Source organism: Lonchura striata, chromosome 1 (genome assembly GCF_050655825.1).
Source record: "Lonchura striata isolate lonStrDom1 chromosome 1, ASM5065582v1, whole genome shotgun sequence".
In the NCBI taxonomy this organism is placed as follows: Eukaryota; Metazoa; Chordata; class Aves; order Passeriformes; family Estrildidae; genus Lonchura; species Lonchura striata.
Window position 1 is genome coordinate 104,422,549 of NC_140703.1, and position 25,009 is coordinate 104,447,557.

Consider the following 25,009-nt stretch of genomic DNA (forward strand, 5'->3'; position numbering starts at 1 on the left):
CAACCCAAACAGTCCTCTGATTCTATGGCTCTTCTATTAAGATTCAAAGGATTTAGACAATGTCTTCTAAACTTCCCTGCAAATTCCATCCTTAATCTTCTCTAAAAGCTGATGTGTCTAAAATATTTCCAATGTAAACAAACAAGCAAAAACATCTTCCTCATTCGGATTTCTTTCACTGTAGTGCTCATGTTTCTGCCCCTATATAATTCAAGAGCCTATTTTGGCTCAAGTAGTCCTTTCTTTAACCAACTAAAAGTGCAGGACACTATATTATTGTTTATATTAATTAGTACTCTCCACAGTATTGTTTCTGGTTGTATCAGTGATAAAACAGTAGGAAAAATACTCCAAGCAGAAAACAGGAATGTACAGACTCGAGATGGTATAGGATTCTTGATTAACAGTCTGCTCCTGTGTAATAGTTTCTTTATTTTGGAGGCATATTTGGTACATTGCATATACTTTGAATACAAATATGATATGACTTATGGATTGAATACACATTTGATATGACATGATAGACTTGTGGATTCCTAAAATTTGTGTTTGTTGACTAAAACTCATCAGAAGTTATGTAAATATTGATGAATATGGGAAAAAAAAAGTGACTATGGTCAATTATCAATCTGCTATATGTAGAAGCTGGTAAGTTTAGTGTATTTAACACCTGTAAGTTGGAATTGGTTTTTTGGCATCTTATTGTAGATAACAGTTAGCTTTTATACAGCAGATTTACTGTGGAAATTCCAGTGTGCCAAACCAAGTCCACATAATTGATTTACAGGAACTCTTTTTATATTTACAGCACAAAAACTTAGAGAAGATTTTGCTAAAATTCCTCTGAAAAATGATGGATACATTTACAAGATCATACTTTGCTTTGTTGGAAAGGTATACACTTAGGAATATGATGCCTGTCTAGGTGGACATCCTAAATTAAATCTTTGGAAAATGAAATAACAGATTTTTAAGTTTTACTATACAATTAGTGAGGAAAGTTCAACTTTTACGGAATGTCTTAGGATTTTTGGGAGATGGTAAATTCCAGCTCATAGGAAATACTGAACTTGGGGTGCATGTGAATCTCTGGAGTGTAGATGGCTTCTTATTTTGGGGGGACAACCAAACAAAACACCTGTAAGTAGAAAAATTATGTTGCAAATATTTGTTTGTTTTTTCTTCACTGTTTCAGATCCAGCTAGGCTTTTGTGAACACAGGTATTTCATTTATGGCCATGTTAACTTGGCTTTTAATGCTGCAGTATTTCTAAAGAGGCTTAGTGGGGAAATGGGCTGGAACAGTGATGCCTTGAGAAGTTACCTGGAACAGAGGCTAGACAGTGTTAAAGAAATAAAGTTGGTATTTATGAAAAGGTTTCCAAAGGATTCACCTTGGGCAGTACAAGAGCCCAGCCAAGGCTGTACCCAAGATGGACCATGAGTCATAAGTTTTCAAACTTCCGAAAGTTTTGGTCAATTTACATATTTTGTTAATTCTCCAATTACAGCTTTAGGTTATGAAGTCCCATCCTCCCAGTTTGCTCTCCTCAATTTGCTATTGTTTGTACCTTACGGGCTTGAAGCTGCAATGGTGTCCTTGGTTGTCAGGTTGGAAAAGGATTGTTTTGTTTGACTGAACTGTAATGAGAACTTGCTAACACTTCATATGAAGTTCAGAGTTATATAATAATGCAGTACAGAATCTGGAAAATATGAAAGCTAAAACTTAAGGCATCAATAGTACAAGGAAGGGGACAGCTGAGACAGTCCAAGCTTTTAACATAGGATGTTTAACACTTTATACAACTTCCATTCACAATATCTTTATTTAAAACAGTACTTTTATTTTCTTATGGTCCTTGACTTGAACAAAAAAACAGTGCAGCAAGATTATAAAAGTTCAAGGGAAATAAGCTCTTTATTCCGTTTCCTTCAGTTGCTGTCATGCATGTGCTGTTATGGAGGAGGAGATAGAGGAACAGCTCCCATGTCATGCTTTTAATTCTGTCTGAATTCTTGGGCTTTCTCTGTTTATAGAGGTTTGATAAATGTTAACACAGAATATTCAGTTTTAAAGGTGGATGGAATTTACATTTAAAAGCTTTTTTTTTTTTTTTAAATCCAGAAATGTTCATGGAAGTCTTTATGGGAGTAACCTAGTTCTGTAGGGCTCTGTCCTAAACTCTTTGTCATTTGGCAAGATAAGGGGTCCATTCTTTCTGGCAATTGTAGTCTGTCCTTCAACCACCCTCTCAAAATTTCAGTATAATTCCCTATCCTGTTTTTACAATCTCCACAAGTATTGTGTAGTACTGAGAAAGGAACTAAATTGTCATGATCCCTTCAAAAGAAAGAATATTTTTGTCAAATTCCCTTTACCATGGAATTTGTCTTGAGACTCTAAGATGTTATTGATGTTATCTTTTTTACATAGATGTGCAGTTACCCACAAATATTTTATATTGCATATGTAAGGGAAGTGTGGTACTGCAGAAATGAAATGTGTGAGAGAACATGATCTTTCTTTTCCCCATGGGAACAATGCTGGATGCTCTTGTCCATGCAATTTCTTTCCTGTTGATCCCTGGGGTTTGTTTGGATTTGATGTGTGGAACACACACCACTTCGATGAGCACAGGCTTATTCTTATGTAAATAGGGTGTTGTGCCAGTATGGGCATCCAGTTGCACTCTGTCTCTGGCAGGACAAGAACAGTCAACAAACAAGTCCTTGTCACATCTATGTTAGATCAGTGTAAGCTTTGGCCAGCCCATGCTGCTTCACGTTTCTGCCAAACTTTAAATAATTCTCCTTATTAAATTTTCAGACTTAAGCACACCTCTGTCATGTTCCAGTGGAATTTCACTTGCAGCGGAAAGCTTCTGCTGCCATTCAGCAGCTGCCTTCCTCCAGGATGTTAACAGAACAAAACTATGTCAGGTTTTCTACTTTAATTTAAAGTCAACCCGATTGTCTTGGCTGAAAGCATTAAACCTGGTTGACTGTGCCCAAGAATGGAAAGGGAACGCTGTCGGTGTCATTAGTAAATCACATATAGTTATGGAAAGTGCTCTTTACTGCCTCTGGCTTTGTGAGTGGCACATTTGGTCCTGTAGCCTGAGCACTGGCATCCCACGTCCAGTGTTCTCTTGGTTCTGTGCTCCAGAGCACCTGATCCTGACCCTCTGCTGCAGCTCAGTGCACTAGAACGTGTGCTGGGCATGGTAAGCCTCATCTGTGGGATTGGTGTGGAACTGATGGAGCTGTGGACAGTCAGGCTCTGAAAGGTTGGCATTGCTGTACGAGTCCTTTCAGGAAGTTCTTTCAAGAAGAAGTTGCTGCAACAAGAGATGCTCATCGACATGGCTGCAGTACCTATACACTGTATTTCTAGAAGTATTCCCTGCCAGCTGACTGTGGTCTTGCTCACCAAATTTGCTATGAGCTACAGCTCACTCAAAACCAGATTTCTTTTATTCTGTCCTGGCTGTACCCCAGAATGGACAACGCTACTGCTATTGAGCCCTGGTACTTTACTTGTGTGATTATATGAACATACAGGGACAACATTCAACAGACAACATTCACATTGAGTTCCTCAGTTATTTTTCTTTGAGGAAAAAATTTCTTTTGTAATTGAGGACATAGACTGCTCTGTATGGCTACTGTTTGGGAATACAAACCTGGGCTGACTTTTAGGCACCAAAGTATCTTTTGAAAGCAGTGTAATTGTAGTAATAAATCCTCTGCAGACAATAGTGGACTTTTTCTGTGAGTGTCACTGGTGGGCCTTAATAGTGTCACCACTGGCCATAGCCACGTTTCTGAGTCCATATCCAAGTCAAGTATTTTTATACAATTATACTTAGGACTGTACTCCTGAGGATGTGTCTGCTAAAAACTGCTGCAGGATTCTGTGGAGTATTTTTGTGGCCTAATTGATAAATTCATCTTTCTGCACAGATACACTGGAAGATTATGTACTTTAATGGTTTTATTTTAGAGGGGTTTTTTATGTTTTGCCTTTTTTCCCTACATGGTAGCATTTCCATAGGGAAAAAATCCTCTAAGTGGTGCTGTAAATGGTATTAATATTTGCAACATAAATATTGAAAGACAATATACTGCCAATTTTTTTTTTGCTTATATTCCTGATAAAAATTATTTTCATATTCTCAGTAGTTGCTACTGGCTACAAATCTTGGTACAATTTGTATTTGCAGGCAGTTTAAAACAGTATGTTCTCTATAGTGAGGATACTGTAAAGTCTGCTGTTAAAATGTTTATTTCAGAATATATAGTTAGAGTATTTTTTTATGCCAGGTAGCAGATATTAAGTAGAATTAGGGTTTTCTATTATTAACATTTTTTATGCCTGTAGAACAGAATACAGATTATATTACCCTTTTTGCCTCATAAGAAGAGGTTAAAAAGGCTTCTTGTAAGTGTATGTTCAGGTATGTGTATTTGGAAAGGAAGGCAGGTATTGTTCTGCTGCTAATAATTTCCTTTTAACTGAGGTTACTGAAAACTGAAGTACACTATAGAAAAAGATGATGAAAGCTTAAGGAAGGATGTCTTCAATGTTCTACATGTTAACACAACTGACATTACAGTTGTGCACAGCCTGGACCACATATGAGTTAGGATGGAATAAATTTGAATACTTGTGTGCCTTGTGCAGGTAGCAGCTGTGTACATGACACAGCTGGTCTTCAGGTTCCAGCCTCATCTTCTGTTGCATAATCTGTTGTCTTACTCCGATGAAAATAGGAGGTAACTGTGAGGAAGTGTAAGACAGTGATAGTTGTTGTAAAAATAGATCAAAACAGTAAGAAAAGCAAATCCATGCTGTGTCCCATGGGAAGAATAATTAAAGCAAGGAAAATACCATGATTTGAGTAGAGGTACTGTGAACATGTACATTTTTATTTTAAAAAACTCAGTACTGAATTAAAACAACTCAGTGGCTTGAACAGAGTACATAGTCTATGGCTGCTTATTTTAATAGAAGTAAAATGTAAAAAAAAGAAAAGCTCTCTCATGACTAAATAATTACTGCCTTTTTAAGACAATTTCTTTTAACTACATATTCCTGTCCTTCTTTTAGCTAAGTGATGATGCATAAGTTTGCAGCTCACTTACAGGCTTATTTTGGATTTAGATAATTTTTGTTTGCTTGGTCATTAGCAATCTTAAGTATTGTTTTCTTTTTTTACTATTTTGTTGTACACGTCTTAATTTATTTTCACTCTATGAATTCAGTCTCAAGAAACACCTGCTTCAAGGGTAACAGCACTGTTTATCTGGGAATCTCAAGTAGTTTATACACTGAAAATCTGGGGGAGGTCAAAGACTATTTGAATTACTGACTCAGTGGAATAATTCTAAATTATTAAATTTTGATAATGTAAATCTAATCTGGAAGAAATTATATATTTGTATGCATGTATATTTACATATGTTTATTGTTTTAATTCCAAGACAAGCATTTGGTGATGAGACTGTGCAATGCACACACACACAAGTCAAATTCCCATTATGAGATGAAGCACAGGGCCACAAAAATGAGTTCCTGTAAGGCAAATGTGACTGGGAGTTAAAACTGCAGGGTCACTCCTGAGGAGCACATTCCTTATGCCACATGAAATGTGGAGAACTCGGCTCTTCCTCTCCCCTAAGGAAGGGGGAAGTCATCCACATCCTTAATCTGTGAGAAAGCAGAGTGTAACCCAGTCTGCCTAAATCCTGCCTGAGCCTCCAGCTCCTGCCACCAGCTCTTTGTGCCTGCTAAGATATTTATCAGCACTTGAGTTTTCTTAGCACTCGCCCAAGGCCACCCAGGGATGCTGAAATGCCTCTTCTTAGGCTGGGAGATACTGTCCTTTGCCAGAAGCCCTGCTGAAATGGATAGGCACCTGGGCTCTCCATATATTCCCTAGAAGCTCTTGAAAATGGGCCAAACAAAGGACTTTGGTGGCAGCACCTTTGTTCATAACAGCTTGATTTCTGTGTCCTTGCTGAAGAAAGGGGTAGGGCCTGCTCATCACAACAGGGCTCCCAGACCCTGTTCTCTGCAGTGTGTGTTAGTTTGTGTTGCATTTATATTATACAAAAGCGTGGTGTGTGGGGAACTGGGACCAGAACCCTCATTTCCCATATCCCAGTGCAAGGAGCTAATGGTTTCTTGCCTGTTGTGTGATTGAGGTTTGTGTTTGCATAGTCCCATCAGCACAGTACTTTGCTCCCGTGGAAGTTATGCATGTCTTGGTGCTTGAGACACCTTCGTAAGGACTGTGTTTAGTCCCTCTGAGGATAAATAATGCTGAGATCCATGTTCTGAAACTAGATGGAGGATTGAGTGAAAACACTCCAATTTGCCAGTAGATGACTTTTCTGGTTATCTGTACTCCTGGTTGAAGAGACAGATGCCTTATAATTGCCACACTGCAAACAGCCAGTCACTGCAGGTACCCAAATGAAGGGAAATGCTTCACATTTCAGAGGTACACAAAATCTGAACTGGAATCAACCCCATTATTTTAGAGCCATACCCTACAATGGGGAAATGAGATCCTTCGTCCTCAGAAATTTTGCCTAGTAACTGACCATTATGTCTGTAAAATATATAACCAAACTCATAAAGTTGGAGTCTTCCATCAAATAAATTCATTTATTTGTTCTAGGCTGTTGTACTAGCAATGACTCAAAAGCAAAACAATGGGGTATCTCTGAGCTGAAGGTTGATTGTATCAGTACAAAATGAAAGGTAAGCATTGCTATTAAACAGCATCCAAGCTTCAGTACAGAACTGATCCTCTATTTCTGGATAAATCAATTTTTTAGTTCCCCTGTGGATAATACAAATGGCTGGCTCCTATACTGAGGTGCTCTGTAGTCATGGTAGTAATATTTTCAAGTTTGTTGAATTATGTTTGTACTTTGCTGTACTTTGCAGAAGTTAAACTCTGGGTCAGATACATGTGACAAGGAAATGTGTTTAGGGCAGCTTAATGAGAGGTAGTGATTTCTGCACTTAGCTCTCAGTTTGGATCCTAACTTGGTTTATTCTTGGGAGTCTCTTAATTGTGATCTTTAGTGTACATAGACAAAAATCAATTTAAAAATCACTTATTTCATGGTTTGGTGGTAGTAAGCAAAAGTTTTAGTGAAATATCAGGAATTATTCAAGTAAAAGATGTGATTTTTTTTCAATGCACTTTACATACAAACTGTATTACTGTGACTTTGGGCAATGATACAGTGCAGTATGATCAGTGACATTCTAAGGATGCACAGAACTGACTTTTAACATTGAATTAAAATTGCATTGATTTAAATAATATAACCAAGATACTCTTTAATTAGAATTGCAGCTTCTGCAATCACAATATTATTAACCTCTCCTCTTTTGAAGAAAACCATTATAAAAGTGCAGATGCTATTATCATGCTAGCTTAAGAACCTGGATAAATTCCTGAAAAGACATTTACTGCTCTCCTGACACTGCTTCCCCCTACTGCATACAGATACAGCTTTCATCTCTGTGGTAGTCCATGCTGTAAACATCCTTTTGTGGTTTCCTCACCAGTTACATTTTCTGGAGACAGAAAGCTTTCCATTAATTTTTTGCCTTTTCAGGTATCTGCAGTGAAAGGAAGGGAAGAAGATACTTGCTACTAACATTTTTTCATGGGGCTAGCAGCTGACTGCCCTTGTTTCTGGCCAGTGTTCATGGAAATCAGTCTGGTCATTTAGCAGCATGACACTGCCAAATTTCTTGTCAAATTCTGAGTTGTTTACAACATGCTATGTTTGATATTTGTTATTTGAAGGGGAATGTGCAGTGTTGGGGATTTCCTTTCTTATGCGCTTATTTTTTTCATTAAATGCAAGATGGTGTTTAATATGGAGGTCTTAAAAAATATATTTCTTAAGGTGAATACATTTTTCCTCCTAGAAGTTGTTTAGGTTTTTTAGCTGAAAAATGAGTAAAAGCTTGAAGCCTGAAATGTTAAGTCAAAGTACTCTGGGTGCATGCAACTCATTACAGGCAACATTAAAAGAAAAATAATTTTGGTTATCTTCCTAGTCCACCAACTTTTTAAATTTGGACACTAGAGTGGATTGTGCATATTTGCATAGTTAGAAAATGGGAAATGGCTTAACAGATTATATTTAGCAGCAAGGTATTATTTTTTCTTCAAAAGTTTAAATATATGATTACTTTTACCTTTTCAAAATCTACAAATCAGGAAATAATTAAAGTAATTCTTTTCTTTTCATGGATACAGAAAGCTTTCATTAACTTTCACTCGGGTCACCCTTAGAATAGAATTATGCCTGTAAAAATATGAACTCTCTTCTATTTACCATTTGGCTGTTATTCCACCCTCTTGATGATGTAGTTTCACTGCGTACTGGGTTTGCACACTGCTTTTAAATGATGTAGCTGTTCTCTGGGGAGACAAATCCTAGATTTTTCGGACTGTAGGTTATTTCATAGCATCCTAAAAATAGTTGGTGTATGGCCATCCAATTTTATTTGAGCTGCCTGCATGTTAGTACTTTACAGATCTCCTTTCTGGATCATAACATACAGCAGTACTCACGAATCAGTACAGGAATATGGAAATACTGTCATGAGTGCAACTGTGTGAAAAAAAGATTCAATGAATGGTCATGCTTACTTTCAGAAAAAGCAAGATTATTTCCAATCTTCTAAGATAGTCTTATATAAGAGGGGCAACAGATTCATTTGGGGGGAAAAAACCTATTTAAGAGCAACTTTTAATTATTTGAAAGTGAAATTCTTGAGGATTTAGAATAGAAATTCAAAACAAAAGTTTAATTTCAGGCTGTTGTAGTAGTGTTATCCAGATGTCTTTGCTGAAAGCCAAAGAAACATAGAGATCTTTTAAAGTCTGTCTCAACTTGCACCACCTGGAAAAAAGCATGCTTTTTTCCAGGTGGTGGGTGGGGACCTCTAAAAGCACCCTTTGCTAAAGCTTCCTGTGATTTGGGTAGGTGGGTGCTTGGCAGGGAGATGAGGAGGATGTGTCAGGGCTGTGCAGGGCTCCCTCCTGGGTGCCAGTCTTGCCCTGCTGCACAACCTGGGTGTCCTGAGTGTCTCTGGAGCACTCTGGTGAGGCTGGTCCCAGTCCCTGCGCAGGTAGGATGGGATGGATGAGAATGTGGATGTGGCTGATGCTGGTGCTCTAGGCACCCTGTGTGCAGGCTGTGTCTCTGTGCGGGTTCTTCCTCTTTGGGAGCGTGGTGCCCCTGCCACCCCAGCAGTGCTGTGGATCTGGCCTTGGGCCACTGCTCCTCAGGTGTGGGTCACCCCTTCTGTCCCTCCCTTCCCCGGCAGATTCTCCAGCAGAGTTGCTGTAATGTTGGTAAAACCATCTCACCACGACCCCTGGGGCACCAGTGGCTGCCCTGGTCCGTCCCTGCTCCTGGCCTGGAGCTGCACAGGGATTCAGGCACGGGAGTGAAAGCCACCGTTGGGCTTGGGCTGCCATCAAAGACACCCCCCCTGACTGCTGCTTCTAGGTGGCACTAGTTTAACAGTGTAAATTTACTTTAAAGCAAGCAACAGTAACTTCCTTGGCCCTTAAAAATGGCCACTTGGTCGGCATAGTGCACTGTTTTCAAAATTAATTGCTCAAGTTATTTTACTGTAAGTAAAGTTGTCTGCTAATTCAGTCTTCTTACATATATATTGAATTTTCAAACCAGTGTTGAAACTTTCTTGTTACTGTCCTTTTTTTGCAGTACATGGGCAAGGATGTGATAGAAAAGGATATGATAACTTAGAAAATTCTGCCCAAAAAATACAGTGATTAGAAGTTGCAAATTTTTAACTGTGGTAATGAGAAAGGAGATGTTAGAGAGAATAAAACCAAATTGTAGTTAAAGGGTAAGTTACGTGTCGCTGAAGTGGATTTCTGAAAAAGAGTTTTCAGTTCCAGATATAGTCCCTGCTTTTTCTGCTTTCCAACCTGACCTCCTCAAAAAAAAATTGTTTTGCCTGTGTCAGAATGAATTTTGAGAGGATCTGAGCTATATTGTAACTTGAAAACAGGCCTCCTATGTGGACATCTATTTCCTTCAATTGGTTGTTGACTGCCTTTTATGTGACTTGTTCCTCTTAGGCCAAAGTAGTACTTTTTGTTCAAATTATGAGAAGCCATCAAGGCCTATCTGAACAGCCAGAAAACGTCTGCCAGGAACTAGATAAAAGCAGAGGATGAACTTCATTTGAAATTTATAGTAAACTCAGAATTTCACTGTGAAAAATTAAGATAAATTGTTTTCATTTATGAGCTTCTAAATTAAATACATCAGATTTAGTGCTTTGAAGGTATCTTTTTCTTTAATCCCCCAAACTCTTATGAAGATACTAGATAATCTCCCATTTATTGCAGTGTAATGCATATTTCAAATACACAAGACAGTTTATCTCTGCAAAGTATGAAAGTGCATTTTAAATAATTTTAAAATGCTAGCATAACGCAAAAGCCCCAGTTTTATTTATATTCCTCTGGCTATTTCAGTGAGAAACAGATGGCTTTAAAATACAGTTTTTGCATACAGTGTCCTACCAACTTAATTGGGAAGAACTTTACATCCTGACTCCATAACTGAGATCAGATCCTGTTCTCCTCAAGGCTCCCTGTGCTGCTTTGTTCAGCAGAAGGATTCTGCTCCACAAATTGCTCTAAAGTTGTTGCATTAGGAAATTACAGTGTTTAGTACCTTAGGTACAGAGATAGCTTACATGAACTGTTGGCAAATATTTCCTTCTTTTGGATAGCAAGTGAAACCTCACATATGCCCACAGTGACATTATGTAACTGAGGGGAATATATTGCTGCTGAGGAGTGGTATTCTCTAAAATAAGAAAACCATATTGTAAATAGCAAGTTGTTGTTTTTTTTTTTTTATAAGATTGCAGTGTCTTTACACACAAAGCTTGGGCTTGAAGATATTTTGTTTAAATGTTGTTGAAACACAATGGAAACTTCAGTGGGATGTGAGAATTGAGATGGAGTTGGTTAATTTAATGTTTCACTTTGTTTGAAATACAGTAGCCATATGCCTAGTAAATGGGACTAAAATTAAGGATTTCAGCATGCTTGGAAGTTTTCTGTGAAAGCTGAAAAATATTCTATCAAGATGCATGTTATCAATACCCTTTTTCTTTGCATACAATAACCTTACTGTAGAAGTGCATCCTGGATATATTGGGCTTTGCTGTGGTGGAAACAGGACAGGTAGGTCCACAGGAGCTGAAGAAAGGGTGATGGGATTTGAGTCACGTCTGTGATTCAGGGTTGTTGGTAAAATCAGTGTTGGTTCAAGGGGTGCTTATTTGGGAGAAGAAGTTCTTAAAATAAACGATACTAACCAAAGTGAGGCTTGTTGTGATAGGGAATAAGGTACAAAATAAGTAGCAACAACCTACACGTGATTATCTTGTCTAAGCATAGGTAACATATGTTTGTGTCATGTTGCACTATACCAGTGATAAGGAACATCTGTGCTCTTTGTTCACACTACCAATTCATTTTTAAAATGTATTATTCAAATGTAAAATAACCTTATCACTTCAAAGTTCTAGATTTTGTTTTTCCTCTTCCCAGCTGGATAATTTTCTTCTTGACAGTGTTCTTGTACAAATTGTGAAAGAAGGAAAATATCCCTAATTGTGATAATTTACAAATTAGGAAAATTTACTTGTTTGTTTAGCAGGGCAAGGGCTGGGGACAGAGCAAAAAGACGTAGCAAAGTTGTCAAATTTACAGAAAGAATTAACTTCTGAGTCTACAAGCCAAGATTTTGAAGGGATGTATGATTCTGTGTATTGCCAGTTTAGGCACCAGACTTGAAAAAACATACTTTTACTATCCTAAAGCATTTTGCAATACATACCTTATAATCAGGCCATATTCAGACTTAAAACCATTTCCACAACTTAAAATGTTTTAGCATTTGAAGTACTTTTTCCAAAAATGCAAAATAAATTATTCAGATTCCTTGCATTTATAAATAGAAACTTGTTGCTTTCCATTTTAATCAAGGTTTTAGTTTTAAAATATTTCAAAATGCTATAATTAAATCAGGAAAATTTTATTTTGGGCTAATACATAGTATTAGCCCAAAATACTGGACTACATTTCTGTCATTGATTTACTGTATTTGTTTCTGAAATCATTATGAAAGAAGCACTATTTTTAAAAAGGCCTTGTGATTCTGACTTCATTTTTATAGCAGTGTGAAAAGTAGGTTTTCCTGAGCTGGTTTGTGTTTGCCTAAGCTGCTAGGAGTAGTACTGTATGACTACATGTGGTTAGTGGACTTTGAATAGTAACCACAAAGTACAAAATGCTCAGTTTTGAAATGAACTGTCAATGCAAAAGCCAGGGCTTTTTATCTTTCTAGTCTAGTACATAAAGTCTATGTACCAGAACTAAGTTGAGATTTAATTGTGCATTTGCAGTGAAATAACAGTAGTTTGTTAATTCTAAAACCTGAAATGATGCATATACATCTCAATGCATTATAATAACTATTTTAGTTTATGTGATTTTTATGCGGTGATTAACTTTCGACATTTCTAGTGTTAATCTCCTTTATGATATATATACACTCCTTTATGTTATTTACTAATCTTATTTAAAAAGGGAACATTACATATTGAATAATGTACCTCAATTTTATTGTAATGATTTTACTGGTTACCAGGTGGGGTGGCAGTTGAAAAATTTGGTGAATGCACTACGAGAGGATCCGAGTGGTGTTATCTTAACTTTGAAAAAGCGACCTCAGAGCATGCTTACCTCAGCACCAGCTTTACTGAAAAATATGAGATGGAAGCCCCTTGCTCTGCAGGTAATAAAGCTTAATCATAAGTCATACACCATCATTTTAACTATAGATTATCTCAATGATGCTTTATTGTTCTTCATCCTCAGCAGCATATAGATTTACTCTTGTATACTTTGAAAAATTGTTTCTGAAATTATTTCTCTGCGATTTTTCTCATAGGCTTAATTGAAATTAAACCTGTTAGAACTTTTCAAAGTTAAGAAGTAATCATCCCAGTGTTCTACAATGTAGAAAAATAGCCTCAGATAATTTTTTCTAGCTAAGGAGAGACAAATACACTTCACAAAACAATAAATTTTAGTTTGATTTCTTGTGAAGATTTCAGTACCGTATAACCTCAAAAAAGAGGGGATAAAAATGTTTGAGTTCTCAGTTTGATCACTCATGGAGTTATAGAAAAATTTATAAGGTAAATGTATTCAATAAACCATTTGACCATCAAAATTTCCTCATGTAAACAAAGCTGTACTTGTGTCAAAGTTGTCTTTGAGACCGAAGGCTTGCCCTAAGGAGGCATAGCACAGGATGTCTGGCTGGGCACTTAATTTTAGTAAATCTGCAGCCTGTGGGAAGCCATGGAATGGTTTCATTAAAGCTTTCATTTAACTCTAGGATAAAATGTCACTGTGATGGATTACTCTAGGAAATAAAAGTTATGTTCAGACTGATGAAGGCATGTAACTAACTGATGAAACCAACAATAATCCATTTTTCCATTCAGTTCAAACAGAATACTGTTAAGAAATTTATTTTGTTTGCATAAAGAGTGCATTATTTGGGACTTTTTTATTAGCACACTAAAAGTTCTAATTAAAAATTAAGTACATATGAAAAAGGAAAGAATTCTGCAAAGTTTGGACAAAAGGAAAATGGGATATGGAAATACCACTGCCATTATCTGTGGTCTTATGCCATTTGACATATTAGGAGATACATAAAAAGCTAATGCCGTGAAGAACTTCTTTCATATGTGTGTGTGTATTTATGTGTGTGTGTGTAAATATTTATATAATGGTGAAATGCATTATAGTCTTTGAAACTAAGATTTTAAATGATTGAGATGTTTTGGCCTTTCACATATAAAGAGCCGAATACACATGTGACAAAAACTTTCAACCAGAAATTAGTATCTGAAGATATAATTGCAAATCGGGATGCATGAAATGAGTGTATGAATGTCTATACTTGAAGGCTGCACTTTTTCCATAGCTTTAGTGAGACTATAAATGCAAATGTAAATACATGTCATTGCTTTAAATGGGGTCAGATGCTTTCAGTCTAAATACCAAGCTTGGGTGAGTTTTGTATTTCCTCAGGTGAATTGGGCCAGGCTCCTAACTACTCCATTTTGCTTCACTTTAGCATTTATTACCAGAATAATTATGCTCCAGACCCCACATCAAAAGTTTCTGACAGGTACTTGGGTCTTACTCAACTGATCTAACTTTATATCTGCTATGTAAATATCTACATGTCATTCAGGTTTCTCATTTAAACTCCCTTTGGCCAGCAGACATGCATTAGTAATTACTGATTCATTTGTCTTGGCCTGTTTTCTACTGATCTGCCTTTAGGATACGGTGAATTTGCCCCTGCACATACATCTTTCTCTGCATTTGATGATAAAGGGAATCTGGACAGCTGCTTTGAATGTAGATTATCTGTACTGGATGGCATTGACCCTAGATAGTGGTTTTTTGTAATCTTACAGATTTGGGGAATGGGGAGCAATGGGAGTATTGGGGGTGAGAGGATCAGTTCTTGCTGTTAGCATGAAAAATATGAATATTTTCAAGACTAATATGAGCACAAATAGAGATACTGTTAAACACTGCAGATATAATTCTGGTGTCATGATGATATTATTCTGATTTTATCAAACATGACACCAGGAAAAGGCCAGAACCTCATTCAGCGCTTATGTGTGCAGTGGGCATATGTGTGTCTGTTGTAATTTATAATTTTAGTATGAGAAACAACAGTTTTCTTAAGTAGGCGGAGTGTGGACAAAGCTCCAGGGTGAAGTGCAAACTTCAGAAGATGCATAATGTGGAAATTTCTGTTGTTGGTTTATGCACATCAGAGTTGAACAGATGTTAAAGTCAGCTGATGTTGAAGTTTAAATGCAGCCTAAGTGTGAAATCAGTACTGTATATTTTATCATTAATAAGCATCAAAAGAAGTTCGAGTGCAGTGTAATTTTATAGCTGTTAAAATATGAAGAAATTATGTTTATTTGACTAATTTTCTGAAAAAAATCTTCAGAAAAACTATTAAGTGTAACAATTGCAATTTGATGCTGTGGCTGTTCTGAAATTTCTTATGTTCCTGATTTACATAAAGGGGCTATTCTTCAATAAAGCTTGGTATGTAATGTGAGAGGAGAGGAAGGAAAGTGATATCAAATACCAAAAAACATAAAGGAAAGTAGTGCTTAGCATTAACTTTGCAAGCAGGGGAGGTTATGCTAACTTGTTTTCCCATATCAGGTTGTCTTGAAAGATTTGAGAAGGTTATAAATGGGCTGTCATCCCAGAGTTAAGTTAATTGAACTATATGTGTTATTCAGTGGACACAAGCTATAAGGAAATTGTGACTCAGTAATAATTCTGTTGAAGTGTAAAATATTCAAAAGATTATAGAATGAGATATGGGGATGAAATTCTGATAAAATGAGAAATAGGATCAGCAAAAAGACTGTTGTGGTCTTTTTGTTTCTGCAAATGGATTGAACACAGGAAAAATGTGTCATAACCTAATCATATTGTGATGAATGAGGTGGGAAGGTGGAAGTTTGTCCTAATGTAAGGAGGATGAGACAAAATCAGACTTGTGTTTTCTGTATATATCCCACCAATCAATATGTTTAACAGCTGATGCCATACGTGTAGAAGGTAAATATTTCAGTGTCTTAAATTAGAATACTCACATTAAAATTTACATTGTGATGTTTAAATTGAGAACCTTTGAAACTTAATTTTAGCTTTAAGTGAATAATATGGAGGCATTATTGGTAAATGACATTCAGGTTGTTCAGTCTGCAGTTGTGTTTAAGAACATGAAGTTTGCCATTTGCAGCTACATTACAAACTAGGCTAAATGGAGAGATAATAAATATGCCTGTGAGCTGGGAAAGTGCTCGATGAGTGTCCCAGCTCAGGCAGTGTGCAGGTACCACCAGTGTATCGAGCTGGTTTGTGTGTGGGTCACACTCCTAGGGTTTCCTAGGAGTTAAATTATAAACTGATAGTGAAATGTTTAAGAGCTTTCTGCCCACTGTTATGATCTAGGTTAGCCATATGCCAGCCAAACATTCACAGTCTCCAAGTGTAGAAAATGCTTTTAGATCATTCAGATGTTAACTCTCTTTAATTGGCATAAATGCTTCTTAGAATTTTCAGATGTTTACTTTGAACAGCTCTGCCTTTGCATTGCAGTCTTGCCATGAATTAGGAGTTAAATGCAGGATACATAATTATTGATTAATTCTTAATAATTTGTGAGGGTTTTTTTCCTTTTTAGCAGAAACATTGACATTTATTCTTTTCATAAATATTCTTGTCCTTAGAATAAATATGAAAGGTTAGGGGAGAGAAAGAAGAAGAATTATGCATCTGGTGTAGCCATCCTGAAAGAGAATGGTTTGATGTACAGTAAAATAATACAATTAGCCTTTGGCTATACCATGCACCATTACATAATGAGTTTGTATTTACAAGTGAACTAATTCCAGCTCTAAGGTCAATCAGTACAGAAATAAAAACCTCTTTTTTTCCCCTTGTGTCCTGATTAAAGAAAGTGCTGTTTGGTTGATTGGGGATTTTTTTGTGTGTGTGTTTTCAGTGAGTTGATTGTCTGTTTTAATATCCAACCTCTTACTGGTAATCAAGGTTCTCCCATGATGCATTTTAGAATCATGTCCAAATTTGTGAAGTCAAGGGATTTTTCAGCCTGTGTTTTTTATTACTGCTTTTTCAACAGTTGAATTAGGCAGCTGTGGCCTTGGGGAATTTAGTGGTTGCCTTTTGAAAAATTGAAAGTAATTATTAATATGGTATTGTACCATAAATATTAAGGTGTTATGCCTACAAGACAAACCTTACTATATTTGCCTTTCAGTTACTTTTTTTGATAGGCTGATTCATTGTGTGAGAACCTAGAACGATATTGCAGTTTGCGATATTTGTATTTCTGACTGCTACTGAATATGGTGAACAAACCAATTCGCTTTAACCCTTTTTTTTTTTATTTTATTTTCCTTGTTTGACACAGAGGTGATTTTATCTTTGAACTCTCCAAATTTTTGTCTGGTTCAAAACCTAACTGAAATAAATTTCCTCTACTCTAGATTGTCTGTTTTATTTCTCCTTTCCACTTTGTGTTATTCTGGGGAGGTTTCAAAGGAAGGCCTCTTCAGGTGCTGTTGGAATAAGGATGGAAAGTTCAATAAAGATCCTCAGAGCATATGAAATTTTGTGTAAGTTGCTGTCAGCACACTAGCAAGAACCTAGCTTCAAAGTCCTCCTTTGTCTTCTGGAAAATGCTTTGTTAATTATTCAAAAGAAAATGGACTTAATTACAGTGTGGAAGACTCTTCATCCAATTTTTTTTCAATACAGAAAAAGAGTGCTAGAGCAACATGTGCCATGCTTCGATTAATTTGGAATGCTGGTGTCAGTGAGAAGGCTCTTCCTCATGGCAGTGAGGATGGGGCAGGTCCAGCTGCCAGCTACATCTGGTGTGTTGACTTGGAAAAAAACCTTCTGACCCCTCCTTCACCAAGCCTTTTTAAATGTCACCTTTTGTATATCTTTATAGTTTGCTGTACTGTTTTGTATTTGATTAAATTGTACTGTTGTAAAAGCACCAGCAGCTCAGTATCTGTAGTTTTTTAACAGAACTTGTGGATTAGATGTGCATCATATTTCCACTGTTATATGTTAAGCTTTTCATTTTCCTAAGAAGCAAAGGTAACAATAAGAAGTCCTTTGTTTGAAAGAAAATGCTGCTTTTATTATTTTTATTCAGTATATTTTCCTATTTGATTATATTGCCTCCTTCATTCATCTAGACACAATACTGTTTTCATCGTTTATGACTAGAAATAATGACCCTACCCTTTTTAATTATTAAATTTGAATAAAATACTCGCTTGCTTTTAAATTACTTATTTGTCTTTTAACTGCATGGGAACTGGGCATTCTTTGTAGCACTGTTAAAATGAACTCTGAATTAGTTACAGTATCTCATTATTTCATGTCATGATTGTTCTTATAAAAAGTTTATTTTATTGGAAACATTTTGTTTGATGTATTGTTGTAATTTTGATCTAATATGAAAAATACATTGGCAGTAAAATCTGCTTATTGATGCAAATACTGTATAAATATAATGTAATTTAAAATTTTGTATTAGGTTTGCTTATATTTTGAAAAATTGTATGTCTTTTTTGGAGCAATGTTTCTCAAACTTATATTGCAGCTTCCAAGGGTGTTAATGAAAGGTTCAAAGAGTTTTAAAAAACATTTAAAATAATTTTAGATAGTATTCATTAAATATTTATTACATTAATTGCTTAGATAGAAAAATCAAAAAGAATATGCTGACTCACTGGGACACCCTCTCAGTTTCTTCAGGACCAGGGGTGCAAAAAGCAGCAACGGGTCCTGTTAGCAAGAGGGAGGTGGGAGCCACAGGCAGAGCCAACAGGGACAGAACAGCTGCTGAAGAGAGGGGACTGTGTGCTGTCAGTCTGTGCTGACTGGGATTTCCTTTTTGACAACTGTTCTGCAGCCAAGCAACAGTTCAGGGAAGGCTCTGTAAAGACTAATGAACCTCAGGGAGGGTGGTGCATTCCAAATGTTTGAGAAATAGTACTCCAAAATATATTGAATTACAGATTTTGTGTCTGTCATTGTGGATTAAGATTGATGCAGGGTCATTTGTGGGACTTTTTTTTAGGTTGTTCTAGTTTTAATATGTAACTTCCAAACTTTCTCTGTCAGGCTTTTCCCATGGGCCAAGTATTCAACTCTTTATACCTGAAAATGTTTTAGTTTCATTGCTGTTTCAGCAATCCCACTTGCTCTGGCCAGCCTGCCAGAAGGAACTGCAGCAGGAGAATCTCTAATCTTTGGAAGAGAATTAAATTTGTGATATCACTGATCTCCAAGGCATCCATTTGAGAAATTCTTAACTGCAGTTGCATGTGGTTTTGTGTCCAAGGAGCCTGAATGTGGCCCTCTGAGTGGCTGCCATTGAAGCAGAGAGATCCATGAGCTGGTTGCTTGCACATGACCAGATTGACTTGAACAGTTGAGGTCTCTAAATTTCAAATCAAAATGCTATCTAGATGTACCATACATCTATGCCATGTTCTGAAGGTTTTCTTTTCAACCAGAGGGGTCTGAAGATTTTTTCATTCTGTATATAAAAATGAAAGCTGAACTTCTACAGCACAAAGTGGTAGTTGCAGCAAGGCTCTCTGTGTTGAGCTACTACCAGGAGAGACCATTTAAATGTTTCTACCATGTAAAAATTCTTAGTAAGCAACTGATTTACTGGTGTAGTGATGATAAAGACTGGGGTTCTTTTTTTAAAAAGGGGTGACCTATTTTTAAATTAAGATTTCCCTTTTTTTCTAGTTGGACAAGGTTTCTGTTTCTTTGGAAATAAGCAGAGAGTTGAGTTTGGCAATGTAAAAGAAATATGGAAAATATATGAGACATCCTAGTATGTCTTTAGACAATCCTACAGGATTTGCCTCCACAGGGATTGGATTAGATGATGATTTCTGTCCCCTTGGGAGCTCCAGGTGCCCTGGGATGGTGAATTCACTTCGCTGTCCTGTCAGGTACCACAGTCATTCAGTGTCCACAGTTACACTGTGTCTTCACCTCTGACAGTGGCTGACAGGGAACCACTAGCCTTCAGTAAGTTGGATAGCTTGGATAGGCTTCCTGTGTTAGACTGAGCACCATTTCTTCCTGTTGCACTCACTGTTTCAATCACCTTCCTGTGCTGAAAGATAAACCAAAATACACATTTGTCAGAGATGTCCAAACCCAAACTGATTTCTAGGATCAACCAGCAAATTGCCTGGGGGACAAACTGACTTGTATGTCCAGGCTGTGTGCTATACCAAACCAATTCCTCAGACCTCAGAATTTTTCTTTTCTTTTTTCCAGAAGTTATGGCAATATCATTAGAATTTATATAGTTGCAGGCAGGTATTCTAGGCTGTAGCACAAGGGAAATTCTTTCCCTGTGTCCTCCTGCCCTCCAGCAGCTTGTCAGGATCACCATAGGCACATCATTCTCTTTTAAGTCCAGAACACTTTTATGCTTGAGCATTGAAAATAATGCTATGAAAATAATGCTATGTAAGATAAACCATAAGCTCATATTGACTGCCACAGTTCCAGTCTCCAAGTCCCCCTCTCCTCTTACCTCCCTCTTCATGTAGGTAAAGTAAAGGCTTGTCTTCTTCCTCTAAATGGAGAAGAGCAAACCCACCTACACAGTTTGTCTTCCTCGCAGTGCTTCTGCTGGTATGAGCCATGAGCAAGCAGCTTGGGCTTAACAAGTGTAAACAGGATCTAGGTCACAAAATCCTCTCGGCTTACGATGAAAATTAATTCAACAAGCTACTCAGCAAGCCACAAAGTGTTCTTGTTATAGAAATGCAGAGTATCAGAAAGGTAATAAACACTGTTGTATTAGTGGTTCAAAAAAATCTATGGCTACAATGTCACAGATAAAAATGTAAAGGATAAAATTTTTGTTTCTCTGAAAGAAGGAGGGGGGGTGTTTAGGGTGTTCTTCATTGTTTTGAGTTGTTTTGGGTTTTTTGACCTGTTTTTGCTGCAGAATTTATTCTTATTTTTGCAGATTTGTCTTGTTTTTAGTGGTTGTAAAGTCTTTTACCTGTCTGGTTTTTTGTGTGTGTCTTTCTCCCTTTCTTCCTGTAAATACTGACACTCCTTCTTTGGCCTGGCTGTAGGATATTCACATTAACTCCAATATTAATGAGCAATGGAAGAGTTAAGCAGTATCACTGTTTATAGGAGACAGATTTTGGACATTCAAAACCAGAAAACTTTTGTCAGTTTATAGCTGTTACTCTAAAGGTGGACTTGCAAAGTTTTAACAAGCAAATTTTAAGCATGCATTTTATTATGTTAGAGCTACATAGCACCTTACACAGCTCTGTTCCAAAAACTAGGCAGAATGAGTTTTCCTAAGTGATATTCATTGTTCCTACATACAGATTGTAAAAAAGTAACACAGTGGTGGGACCTTGGCTTGATAGGTGTGGATTTGTATTGCTTATCGCCAGCTGATGAGTGGCCAGCATTCTGGCAATGATCCTGCTTTAAACTTTTTGGGTTTTCTGCTACAGTGTCAAGATTAATATCTAGAAAATAAGAATTTACTATTCTTGGTCTGTCATAAAGTATGAGTAATGGTGCTGGGAGATGGATCTTTCCATGCACTCCTTCAGTCCACATTTAGAGCTTCTCTGCCATCAATACACTGTGAATGTTTGTGTCTTTAAGTAGTTCCTAAGGTCAGAAATTTTAGGTATAGTGAACTCTCTTCAATCCCTAGCACTTCTTTATTCAAGGAGTAAACTTCCAGAAAGATGGAGGAGAAAAAACTCTGTTGAAGCAAAACTCCATATATGTTAATATTAGATTCTTTTTCGGGTGTATGAAGATACTCTTGTACTTGCTGTTCTGCTCTTTCTTTTTATTCTGCCTGAGTTTAGCTATCAAACAAACCAAGCCACACAAAGATTTTGTTTTTAAACAGCCATGTTATTAAGTAGACTAAAAAAATCAAAGTTTTCTTCTCATTTGATTTTGCTGCCTCTGTGTAGTGACTTAGAAAATCTTGTGAAAATCTTGTGGAAAATGTGATTAAGAGGAAGGATCCTATCCGGACTGGAATTATAGTTAGAATGCATTATTATTTTGCAGGGAGGGTACAGTTTATTTACCTGTGAGTAAATGTTACTTTGTAAGAAGTGTGCTCAGGGGAATGAAGAATAATAATAATCTCCAGTTGATTCTCTCATAGCATGTGTGCTCTGAGGATGCAGTACCTGATTTAACAGCATCTGCATAAGCTGAAGCTTTTACAGTTAATTCTTAAGCTGTAGAGCAGATGGAAGGAATTGACATTCAATTTAATGCCTACTTATGCACCTTTTGCTGTAAACACTAGACTTTTTCTTTACAATGTTTATTTAAGGAATTAACTGGATTCTGTATATTATTTACTCATTAAGATTTCACCAGTAGCTCTAGTGATAACTAATTTTATGGGCATTGGCAATAAACTTGCTGTGCTACAGGGAAAAAAATGCAATCAGAGGAGTCAATTTTATAAGCACAATTCATGTCCATTTGTAGATCTGTCCTCTTAGCATGAGTGGTTTTTTAGTCAGTTTAAAAGCATACAGAATGTTAGAACTGCTATTTCTTTAGCTTTCTGAACTATATTCTGGTTTTGGCTTTCACAAATAAAAATGTGTAATATATAAAGATAATCCTGATTATTTCTCTCTCTCTTTTGAATCAGCCTCTTATTCCTAGAAGCCCTACAAGCAGTGTTGCTACTCCATCCAGCACTATCAGCACACCTACAAAAAGAGACAGCTCTGCCCTTCAGGATCTCTACATACCCCCTCCTCCAACAGAACCTTATGTTCCAAGGTAAGAAAGACCATTTCACAGTACAATTTGTTACAAAAAATGTTTGTAAAGTAACTGACCATTCTGTTAATACTTATTTATTAGTCTTCCCTGTAGATAATACTTTATTAATACTGTATTTTGCAGGTAAAATGGGTATTAAGGGTAGATGTGTTGAATCAGACCCAGAATATTCTGAATCAGTATCTTGTCTGCAAAATGGACAGTAGCTTTCATAAAAAGAGGTTCAGTACCCTATTCTCTCAAATATGGAATAATCAATTGTCTGCAACAGTCTCCTCATTCAGAAGAGCAGAAGTTATCTGAAACCCTGAATCTGTAACTAGGAAAGGAGCTCATATTTGTCCCCTTGCCCAATAATCATAATGCAGTAAGGGAGTCTGAGTTAAATGCAAGAAAGTTTTGAGCTCTAACAACAACAGTGTTTAGTCCTGCCATAGCATTTTCTTTTTCCAATATTAGAGCAAGTTTCAGGTTTGTGTTTTAGTGTGGCCACTCTGCCTGACTGTGCAGTGACCATGCTGTTCCCTGTCAGCGTAAGTGATACCCTGACCTGCCACCTGGAACAGGCATTGTCTTCCCTCCTAGGTCTCTGGAATTGCTGAGCCAGAAGAGCAGCAGATTCTCCTTAGCCTACCTTTACACAACCACAAATGATTCAGCATATTTCCATAATGTACTCAGATGTTGCATTCCTGAAACTCTGAGAGAATTGTGGCCTACAAACAGTGCAAAAAGTGGCTGCCCAGAGGTTTAGGATTGTATTTAAGAGCAATCAGATTTCCTAAAGCTTCCATAATATTACGCATAGGTTTTCATATGTCCAGTTAATGTATTTTTAAATTAATTATTGTTTTTCTTTTAGTTACCTTTCTTGGAAAGGTTATAAGGGCAGCGTGTTCTTTCTTGCACCTGAGCTCCTTGTAGCTGAGTTTTTCTTTCACTTCATTATCAGCAACTCCTCTAGCCAGTTAATAAGATGTATGACCTGATACTGACAGGACTTTCCAGGGCCTTTGCCTTGGGCCTTGCCCAAGAATGAGGTATATGACAAGTTAAATTGCCTACTGGGGAGGAGAAGTTGAGATTCTGTGATAAATTCTTATTCTTCAGAGATATGAAAAACCTTGCAGAGCACAAGTGTGATTTTGACTTCATGAGGATGTCAGAAGCCTTTTGTGAAGCCTTAAGCTGTGTCTTATGTTCCTTCCTTATCCTTGCCTCATCTGTCCCTGGCTTGGTCTCTATTTCTCAGAGAAAAAAATAATTATTTCAAGTGTGGCATGTATAACCCAGTTGAATTAACACATACTGTAGTTTACTATAACTAATTTTTTTCTTTACATGAGAACATTCTTAGTCATGACACTTGAATTGTGCACAGTACTCTATTTTACTGTGTAATACAGTAAAATACAGTAATACATATTTTACCTCCCTGATAAGAATCCTTTGTTATGCTCACACAAATATTTTTAAGGACACGGTTTTCAGAAAAGAACCACGTATTTAATTCTAATCCATTAACATAAAAAAAGCTGGGAGGAAGAAATACCCAACCAAAGAGTAGTCATAGGTATGTTTCTCTTTGAATGCAGTAGTCATATGGCAAAAACCTAGTGCTTCTGAAACTGATTATGTTTACCATCACAAGAATATTTTAATTTGATACGAAGTGCATCCTCATTTTTAAAGTATTTTTGCTAAACATTCACTACTCCTCAGTTTTTGAGTTCTGCTGTACAAATTGAGACCTTCCAAACAAATTTTGATTATTTTTAATAACAACTCTTAAATCATGATGATAATGCAGTAGTTTGGACCAATTCAGATTAAATCTTATAGTACATATTAGTACAAGCTGTAATCTTGTAGAGAGATTAAGCTTGGTACATTTGAATTTTTTCATCAGTTTAATCCAAATAGACTGTTCTTGATTTCACCTCTCACATAGGGTGCTGTGTTTCTGAATAATTTGTTTGGGTATTTCATCAGGTTTTCATGATTAACTATATTAAATCATGTGTGTATTTTGGATATTATCAAACTGCTCAACATCTGTTTCTCAGTTTGTTGTTGCCATTCCAAAGGAAGAAAAGCAAACAATCATGCCTCCTTTTGTTACTGGAATAGAGGAAAAGACGATATTTTGATGTTAATTGTAAAACTCAAAGCTTTGGTGATGATACCCACAAACACTACAGCGGCTGACATATCCTCTCATGGATGGCATGACAAAAAGGGACCAACACTTTCCATGTGCTGGTTGTGTGTTAGTGCCTGCTCATATTTATCAAGAACTTTTGGGGATGGGAACTGGAGCCCTCATCTCTAGAGGGCTGTGGCAAAGGTTGTGTGCCTGATGGCTCTGTATTAACTCCATGCTTGCAGTA

General features: G+C 36.8%; 1 protein-coding gene across 8 annotated transcripts in view; it reads left to right on the forward strand.

The window, feature by feature from the left end:
• Positions 1-25,009, forward strand: part of CNKSR2 (connector enhancer of kinase suppressor of Ras 2) — a 206,079-nt gene that overhangs the window by 97,285 nt on the left and 83,785 nt on the right. For 5 of the 8 annotated variants that reach the window (XM_077781641.2, XM_077781640.2, XM_077781645.2 and 2 more), the window contains 2 exons: positions 12,754-12,900; positions 22,483-22,616. In XM_077781641.2, the coding sequence (XP_077637767.2) occupies positions 12,754-12,900; positions 22,483-22,616 (281 nt within the window). The remainder of the gene's footprint in view (positions 1-12,753; positions 12,901-22,482; positions 22,617-25,009) is intronic. The other 3 variants (XM_077781642.2, XM_085559605.1, XM_077781643.2) reach the window with 1 other exon arrangement.